This window comes from Lontra canadensis, unplaced genomic scaffold, assembly GCF_010015895.1.
Source record: "Lontra canadensis isolate GAN:19392208 unplaced genomic scaffold, GSC_riverotter_1.0 scaffold2, whole genome shotgun sequence".
In the NCBI taxonomy this organism is placed as follows: domain Eukaryota; kingdom Metazoa; phylum Chordata; class Mammalia; order Carnivora; family Mustelidae; genus Lontra; species Lontra canadensis.
The window spans coordinates 5,094,389-5,104,469 of NW_022630996.1; the positions used below are offsets into that span (position 1 = coordinate 5,094,389).

At 43.4% G+C, this 10,081-nt stretch overlaps 1 gene segment (V, D, J or C); it reads right to left on the reverse strand.

Moving 5' to 3' along the window:
- Positions 1–5,687: 5,687 nt before the first annotated feature.
- LOC116872837 lies at positions 5,688–9,203 on the reverse strand. The segment is given in 2 exon segments: positions 5,688–6,137; positions 9,120–9,203. Coding segments are annotated over 2 exon segments (457 nt in total).
- Between the last annotated feature and the right edge of the window lie 878 nt (positions 9,204–10,081).

Here is a 10,081-nt window from a genome sequence, read left to right on the forward strand (position 1 = left end):
CAGGTTGGAATTCCAACAGCTTCTCTGATGTTCCTGGCTCAGTAGCTAGTTTGTTTTGCTTCTATGCGGACACACAGTTTGATCCAGGCAGCTCCTGGCCCCCAAACTCCTGTGCTTGCTCAGAGGTGCTTGCAGAGCATAGACAGATGGCCTTGGGGGCTCATTTCCCAAATCTTCTCAGCAACTTAGCAGAAAGTTGGCTCAATGATCTATATTAACTTGGAGAACACCAAGATCCTCTTTTCTATCAAGGCATTTCTACGGGGAAGGGGCTTCCACTATTACGTCGTCACAGAAACGTGCCCCACCCCACCCTCCTTTCCCTGTGCAGGCTGGGGGTCCACGCCATAGAAATCTGGCCATGATCTCTGCAGTCCATCTTTGACCCACCTAAACACATGCTTCTGTGTGTTCATGGGACTTAGGCTGGGGGATGGAGGGGATGGGATTCATGTGTGCTTGTTCGCTTCTCCACGTGTCTGTTTTTCCAAAAACACACACAAAAAAATTTTTCTAATTCAGACTGATGGTACTACTGTGTTATGTATGTGTGGCCCCTTTTCCTGGCAACCATTCTAGGCTTGCCTGCAGTTTCCTGCTCCCTCTGGGGCTTAGCCTATTGGCACAAGGATAGAAGTCTTGGGTGCTTCCCTTCTCTCTCCAGCACTTACCCTGTGTCTGCAAATCAGGATCATGACTCAGCCGCCACGCCAGAGCTTCTCACTAAAGCCCACGGCCAGGCGGCTCTCCCAGCTCCTCCCCAGAGCTGCTGGATGGTAATGAAACCACAGTGTCTCCTGGTGGCCAGTGGGACAGGAGCCAGAAAGGGAAATGAACCTTTATTTGTCAAGACCCAAATTGCCCTATACTGTGTTATACGGGTACAGGTGCAAAGGGGAGCTGCAGATGTTGGTGTTTTAGGGGTTCACAAATGATAACCCCTGTTGCTAAGACTGAAAACATTTGAGAGAAAGAGAGAGATTGGAGTCAGAGAAGCTGGAATCTAAATGGAAGCTTTGGTGCTGGTAAAGGTGGGGCTTCACGGGGCAGCTCCAGGGGCTGGCTAACATTCCTCTGAACGGAATGGCCAACCCTTCTGACTTCCCTACTGACGAGACTCTGCGTACTGATTTTACTGCAGTTTCAAGGCAGGAGAACAGAAAGTGTCTTCTCCACAGGAAGAAAAACACAAAGATACAAGCTCGAGGGTGTGATCAGAGCCTGTTTGGTTCCTTCCTTTCAAAAGTCACCAACAGCTCACTCTGGTCTCCTGCCGCAGAGAAGAGCCAGGGGAGGGGAGGTGGCTGGGGACACTGCTCTGGAGACCCGCCCTCATGAGACAGAGCGGTGAATGGTGCTCTATGCAAGCATTTCACATGTTAGCAGCAGGAGGTAAGCATCTGTGAGGACAGTTCTGCTCCCTCCAGGAGGCACCACCTCCAAAATCATTACTGCTCCTTTGGACACCCCCAGAACCACAGCTGTGCAATTAAGCAGGGTCTCAGAAGATATGAAATGATTCAGAACAGTATAGTAGTTAACTCCAAGTCCACATTGGCTGAAAAACTGAGAATAGCTATCTTCCTTTCCCTCCCCAATCTGTCCTGCCATATTTCCCACGATGACAAAATCGAGGACCAGTGCCACGATGAAATGACATCATAATGAACTACCAATAATCAAATGCCAACACCCAGAGATGCCCTGAATCTAAATGTGTTTTACTCTCTTTATAAAAATTTTAGTAAGGGCCCAAGAAAGTCCAATTCCATTTCTTTTTTTCATCAACTGACTCTCTCTGCTCAAATATGGAATGCTGCAGGTCTTGAATCATATTTGTTCCTACTATAGCTTTTTAGTTCTACAAGAATGATGCAAATGTAATCATTTTATTTCCCTTTGCTCTTGCTTAATCCTTTAAGAAAGATTAGGTTGAATTTCCAAAAGTTGAAATTCATCCTGTTCCTTCCCAAACACAGGGATGTTAGTAATAATCACTGGAACTAAATTTTTAAATTTTATGTTTGCATCCTGATCCAAGTCATCAATCCTTCTAATATAGTCTCAATGTTATCTCTACAATCCTCCCTAGTGAGAGATGTGACATTAATGACATCTGGGTCTTCTCAGAAAAGCACTATTAAAGCAAATATTGCATATCTTTGATTTCCTCTGCTGAGTAATCCCATCTACAAGGTATTCTCATTGTTTTGCCTGCTTCCCCTATAATATGCCCCATTTTCCCTAAGCTGTTTCTATGATTCACATTTTTTTTAAAGATTTTATTTATTTATTTGACAGACCGAGATCACAAGCAGGCAGAGAGGAAGGCAGAGAGAAAGGAGGGAGCAAGCTCCCTGCTGAGAAGAGAGCCCAATGTGAGGCTTGATCCCAGGACCCTGGGATCATGACCTGAGCCAAAGGCAGAGGCTTAACCCACTGAACCACCCAGGCACCCCCTAAGATTCATAATTTTATAAATATATTTATATATTGTATCTGTAATAGGCATGCTCTTTCGAGGCACAGGCTATAGCTGATACTCAGAATAGTTTGAGTATTTTCACGGATCTTTTTAGGAATTCCTCAGTCAAAACTGTCTAGATTATACGTAGCCATGCTTATAGGTATGGTTCTGAAAGCCACTCTCACCTTTGAGGAGGCATTCCAATGGAATGAGTCCTCTAAGATCCTGCATGGTTCCTCTTTTAGACTTCTTGGGACCCAGTTACCTGATCTACCTTTGTATCAAGAAAACTTCTCTCTTCTCTAATAACTCCTCTGAAAGCAACTGAACCCAGTGCTTTTCCTCTTCCCTTTAAATCTGTCTTTCCTGGACCTCAGGATACCTTTTTCCTTTCACATGAGAACACAAAGTCTCCTAAGATTTTAGCACTTCTCCCAAGGAAATCTCCTTCCTCCTCCAATTGAGTAAATCTGTATTTTTAATTTTGTTTGCAGTAGTTTGTAAATGGTTAAAAAGAATCTGGTCCCAAATTTCTTGTGTTTGAATCCCATTTCCATCATTTCTTGGCTATATGACTTTTGGAAAATTACATACATTTCTTCTTCAATTTCCCTGTCTGTAGAATGGAGTACTAATTGAATGTTTTTGGCTTCTAACAGGATGCTGAATATATAGTAAAAACCATATAAGAACTTTCCACTATAAATAGTTTTCCTTTGTTCCTATCATGATGGCAAAGAGGAAGGGCAGCATGTAATGTTTCATCCATGCTTTTAGCCCATGAAACTCACTGTGACACTTTGTTCCAGGCACAAGCGCTCTTTCATTTGTCCTCTCAGCTTTTGTAATAATTATGTTGATTGATTTTGGGTCTTTGTGTATACATGATCTAACTTATTTTTCCCTGAGAGTCCTCCTAATTACTTTTTCTTCAAGAGAGAGGGTCTGGCCAGTTTATGCTTGCTATCACATACAATAAATTATTTCTGTCTGGGAGTTCACCAATTACTGATAGTTCACACTTTCTGACTTTCAAGAAGAGTCTTAGAAATATAAATTCTCCCATGACAAGCCACATAATGAGACTTTTTCAATAGGTATGTTCTCACTGTCTGAAAGACTCAGTATTAGATTTGACCTCGTATTTTTAATCTCTTAACAGTAACTAGGAAGGCTGTCATCAACCAGGATTTCAAAAAATATCCAGACAAGAGTAGCTGCCATTTTATAGCTCTCTGTATAATGGAGAGCCCACGCCTACAGTCGTATCATCCAAAATACATATTCTGCACTTTAATTGAGGCATAGGGATGGGAAGAGGTCTATTCCTAAACACAAATAAATCTGTTGGATGTTGTAGATACATAATTCAAATAATCTACATGGAAGATTAAAAAGACATGTCCTTTCTACACATGAAGCCAAGTAGATCTCTGCATTACACTTTTCAGAAAGGACTATTGTTGAATTTGTAATTATGTATCCATGAATAACCAAGGATAGGTGGTGAATTAGTCTCAGTAAAATCCAATGACCACACTTGGGTATGACTCAGAAATACTCAACAGTTCATAAGATTTGATACGTAAGCAGGAGGTAAGTAAGAGACCATGGTCTGTTCAACTCCTAATGAGATATAGCTCTGATCACTGACATTGAACACATTGCAACATTTGGACACTTACTTTTAGATTATTTAAATAGAGACAAATTATGGAAAATAAAGTTAAGCTCCTCTTTACCACCCCCTTTTGGTTCTTTGCCTCTGTGATATATGAGCATAATTTTGGGGTCAGCAAATCTATCTCCTGCTTTTGCTTTTACACTTTTGTTTGCGTATGGGTTTTACCCACAACCACAGTCAAAATACACGGCTATGTGTTAAAAGCTTTTATGTACTTTCCATGGATTAATTTATCTCTAAAAAAGTACCACGAGGCACTTGTAATGATTATTCCCGCCTTAAAGATGAGAAAATTGAAAAGATGAGAGATGAAGTAATTGTGCCATGGTGACATATTTAATAAATGTATAAACTGTCTATGTGATAATTACATCACCAAGACTGATGGCAGGATTTGTGGTGGGGAGAAGTGTAGGGAAAGGAAGAAAGAAGTGCAACACTGAAGGGTCATATTCTGACATCATATGTGTCAAGAAGCCAGATTTTAGATCAGGCAAGGAAAAGGGTCTAGAAACAGCAGGGAAGAGCCAGAAGGACAAAGAACACACTGAAATCAGACATGAAAGCAGGTTCTGCCCCAGTGTAAGCAGAACAGAAACTGAATCTGATTTTTCGCCATTTCCCTCTTGAAAGTCAGGACCCCGGAATGGCAAAAAGTGGGATAATTATAATAATTTGGGGGTATGGCAGAACTCATTGAACCTGAATCGCCCTGGGCAGTCAGAATTCAGGCATCTCTGCACCAGTTGCCAGAGATGCTCCAATAAGCACTGAGAAGGGATCAGTGCCTTAAATAAGACCATAGAAGAGAGTAATTATGACCGTTCAGAATGGATTGCAGAATAGAATGGAAGTGTCTAGAACAAATCAGAGGAAAAACACTGGTTCATGACATAGGATCAGGAAGAAGGAGGGCAAAGTAAGTGTGTATAGGTCTGCACATGTGTAGATATTCAGTGTGGAGCCCGTATTTATTGTCCTAGAGTAGGCAGCTGAAGAGGACCCATCAGCACTGAGTGTCACACAGCCCTCGGCTGGCACTGGCCTCTGCTGTCTGTCCTCAGGCAGGACAGAGACTGCTAAACCGCAAGATTCCAGAAGTGGTAGCTTGTAGCTCATGGACTAAACTGTTCGCTTTACCTGTATCTGAGATGTTCATTCAATGTAATGAAAAGGCCCCCCATAAATGTCAAGTTACATTAATATTAGAAAGGAATGCCCACAATCACAGTGAAGAGCCTTCTGTTATAATCAGGAAAATGTGTGGTGGGTGGGGAAATTCTGTTAACACCTAGTGTTAGAAGAGAATGAAGAGGACAGAGGAGTCTGAAGACATTGGTTATCAGGAGCACCTACCATACAGGTGGGGGTGGCAAATGCAGAAGGCAGGAAAATCTACAGAGCAGGTCATTAAAGTGTATCTGACCCGGGATGAGTTCTGAGCTCACAGCTTGGGAGGAAACCCTGAAATCCATTTCCTAAGTTATTTCCTCTATGAGGAAATTTTCTATGTTGATTTTCTATGTTGATACCTTATCATTTTCTGTCCTTGTCAGGCCCCCAAACCCACTCATTTCTCTTGGTGAAGGAGCAGGGAAGACTTTTACTCAGGACAACTGGGGGTTTGAGGCAGAATGGGAAGCTTGAGGGTTTCTGTACAGGGAGAGGGTGACTATGCAGCTCTGTGTCTACACTGCTGGCACACAGGTATGTGGCTGAGTCCTGGGGTTCTGTGGGCTTGATCTTCAGGGTGGACAATGATTTTTTTAGACATCTCTGCTGAGAACTGTTCCTTGGGCATCCCCGAGTCATCTATAGGAGATTGATTGTTGAAGTAGATCAGCAGCTTCAGTCCCTGCACTGAGGTCTGACTATACCAGTAAAGGCCTTCATGACCAGAAATAGGCTGGCATTTCAGGGTTACTTCTTGTCCCATCTTTGTCACCTTGTGCCTGGGTGTCTGGATGACTCCAGCATCTGTAAACTCTGTGGAGGGGACAGAATGTGGGGACAATAAGAAAAATATTGGAGTCACAACAGGGAAACCCAGAATGAGAAGGCTACAAATTCTGGGGATTCACCTACCCATAGGAGACAAAGGACCCCTAAGAGACAGAGGGCCGGGGTGCCCATCGCAGGGTGAAGGCAGATGTGGAACAGCCCAGACCACGGCCCTTGTGAGCATGAGCAGAGTTGTGAGTTCAGGGACACCCTATCTCCAGGAGATGTGTCTGTCAGTGACATCACTAAATAAGCCACCAACCCCAACTCAGGAGCTCTCTGGGAGGTGGCTGCATCTCTGAGAGATGAATCAGGCACAACTAAACCCAATTACAATTGCCCTGAGATTCAAATTTACACAACCAGAGCCAGCCAACTATCCCATTTGAACCTAAATTCCCAAGTATTTATAGATAACTTCATGTCTCCCTACAAGCTAGCTTCTCTACAAGATCTCATACTCCCCTCACTGGTGGCTAAATGCTCCTGGTCCTATACACATGGTCAAAACCATCCATCGGTTAGTTAGGAGCTCTGAGCTAGCTCTCCAGGGAAAACAAGAATACCAACAGCACCGTTAGGGCTCCAGGAGCTGAACTGATGCCCTGAGAACTGATTAAATTCGAAAACCCTTACTTGCAGTGAAAAACCTCTCAGAGTTTACTTATCTCTGAGCTTTATTAAATTCTCAAAGCCCATATGACAGAATCTCCTACACTTCTCTATCTTCAACATGAAGTAAGTGGGGGATTTTCTCATTCTTGAAGATTGGCACATAAAATTCTCGAGCAGATTTAAATATTATTCTTACTCTTAGAAAAACTCATTGTTTTTAAATCAGTAACACTGAGTCTTTCCCTCTAAAAGGGGTCTGATGCCAGAAATGCACTTCCACTCATGGTAGAGGTTATGGAGAGCAGAGAGAAACCTATTTTTTGGGTTGGTCAGTTAAGTTAATCAAGAAGAAGGACCAGCTCAAGTACATATTTTGTGGTTAGTATAGAGACACTGCTGAGTCCTCTGAACCTGAGGACCACATGTTAATTTCATTATTTTTTAATTTTTAAAAAATATTTCATTTATTTATTTGAGAGAGAGAGAGAGAGAGAGAGAGAGAGAACAAGCATAAGCAGGGAGGGGCAGAGGGAGAGGGAGAAACAGACTGCCTGCTGAGCAGGGAGCCAGACTTGGGGCTCAATTCCAAGACCCTGGGATTATGACCTGAGCTGAAGGCAGATACTTAACTGACTGAGTCACCCAGGTACCCCGACACATGCTAGTTTAATTTTATTTAATTTTATTTTTTAAGATTTATTGATTTATTTATTTGACACAGAGAGAGAGAGATAGTGAGAGATAGAGAGAGCAGCAGGAGGCAGAGGGAGAGAGAGAAGCAAGCTCCCCACAGAACAAGGATCCCGATGTGGGGCTTGATCCCAGGACCCCAGGTTCATGACCTGAGTCGAAGGTAGCCACTTAACTGACTGAGCCACCCAGGTGCCCCCACATGCTAATTTTAAAGAGCAGATATTTTTCAGACTGGATTATGCTACCTGAGGTACCTGCTTCCCTTGTGGGGTCTATTGGTTTCTAGTGGGTCCAGAGTGTAAATCTCTGAGCATTATTCTATTTCTAAAAATATCATTGTTTGTTCCTTCCTTGTTACTTAGGTAACATTGTTACTAGGTAAGGTTACTTACCTTAGGTTACCTTGTTACTTAGGTAAGGTTACTTACTACTTCCTTGTACTTAGGTGTGGGAGACAGAATGATGGCCCCCCAAAGATGTCCATGTCTCATCCCTGGAATTGTGGGTGTGTTACATTACATAACAAGGGGGAATGAAAGTTCCAATTGGAATTAAGGCTGCTGATCAGTGGAACTTAATATAGAGAATGCATACTGAAATTTGCACACGGGGACAGTATAATCAAAAGGGTCCCAATATGTGGAAGAAGGAGGAAGAAGAGTCAGAGTCAGAGTGATACAGCCTGAGAACGGACTTGACCAGTCATCACGGGCTTGGAAGACACTAGGGACACAGTGTCCCTAGAGCCTCTAGAACCCTGCTAACACCTTGGTTTTAACCCAAGTAGATTCATTTTGGACTTCTGACTTTCAGAACTGTAGGATAATAGATCTGAATTCTTCTAAGTCACAAAACATGTGGTAATTTGTTAGAGCAGCAATAGGCATTGAATAAATTACAGTATCCAGGGGACTCGGGCAGAAGAGGCAGTAGCTGGATACAAGCTAAGGTTGTGGGAGAGAGACACAGTCACATAGAAAGAACTTGAAGTCAGGACAAAGGAAGTCCAAGCAAAACCTTCTTTCTCTCTCTCTCTTTTAAAGATTGTGTTTATTTATTTATTTGAAAGAGAGAGAGTGAGCAAGAGAGAACAGAAGTGGGGAGGGGTAGAGGCAGAGGGAGAAGCAGACTCCCCTGCTAAGCAGGGAGCCCAATGTGGGCTCGATCTCAGGGCCCTGGGATCATGACCTGAGCCAAAGGCAGACACTTAATGGACTGAGCCACCCAGGTGCCCCCAAACCTTCTTATCTCTTATCCCCAGACATCATCGCTTCTGGGGGTACATGGGAGTCTGGAGCAAATGGCAAAGCAAAAGTACATTGTGGCATCTTCCTGGTGAGAACAGAAGACTTTGGGGAGAAATTCTGTTGTTCTGGTCCACCCCAGTCCCTGCTTGGAAAGTAGATTTATGGGTGGTGTCCCTGTGATTGCCAGCTCCCTGGGGCCAGAGTCACTCTGATGTGGTCCAAGGTAACATCTGCAGGTCTCCTTGCTTTACCCTCTGTGGAACCACAGAGCAGGTGGGCTGGCTGGGACTGGTTTGGGTCAGGCTGGATAAGATTTCTCTGACACTCAGCTTTCCCTAGCTCAGAACGTGTAAGCCTCACTAGCCCCAGCTCTGTGAGCTCCCACACCTTCAGCAAACCACTACGAACATACCTGCCATTCAGAATCTGGTTCAGAGCAAAAACATCTCCACAAAATAGAGGAAGAAGTCTTGGTCTTTAATTCCTTCATTCTCAGCCATCATTCAAGGCAGCTACAGCTCCCTGAATCTAAACCCAGCCCCAGGGTTTAACCCTTAAACCCTCTCCTTCCAAGTTGCTTGTTCAGTCCCTCTGGACTCTAGATAGACAGCGAGGCCACAGTGCCTCTTAGTGGCCAATGGGAAGAAACAGCACTAATGTGCTCTCTTGTCCAGACAGAAGGGGAGCTGTGCTTAGTTTCATTGAGTACAAAGTATATGGGTGTATGATTGGTTAATATTAGAGGGTCACCACCTAATATTATCTCGTTGTGGCCTAAGATGGAACAGAGAGTCAGACATTGGAGCTAGACAGGTGGACATGATAATGTCCTTTTTGATATTGGTAAATAATGGGGTTCAGATGGGAATCCCAATAGGTTGGCTGACACTATACTGAGTCAAAATTTAACCCATTTTCTCTCTCCTCCAAATTGCAGGCTACCTTGAATGAAAAAGAAAGTTCTCCACGAATCTTAGTGTGTGTTGAGAAAACACCAAGGAATCGATCTCTTCTCTAAGTATCAGGAGGAAGGAACAAGGAGGAAGAGAGACTAGAGAAAGATGAAGAAGTTAAATGAGATCATTTATTTCCCTTCCCTGAGAGAAAATCTGATAAGGAATCGAAAGATTAGAACAGGAGTATTACTGGGCCACCTGGGTGGCTCAGTTTGTTAAGTGTCTGCCTTCAGCCCAGGTCATGATCCCTGGGTCCTGGGATCAAGCCCTGCTTCTCCCTCTCCTTCTGTCCAGCCCCTCTACTTGTTCTCACTCTCTCTCTCTCTCTCTCTCTCTCTCACAAATAAATAAATAAAACCTTAAGAAAAAAAAAGAACAGCAGTATGACTTTAGGGAAGTCTCCCAAAATAGGAAATAT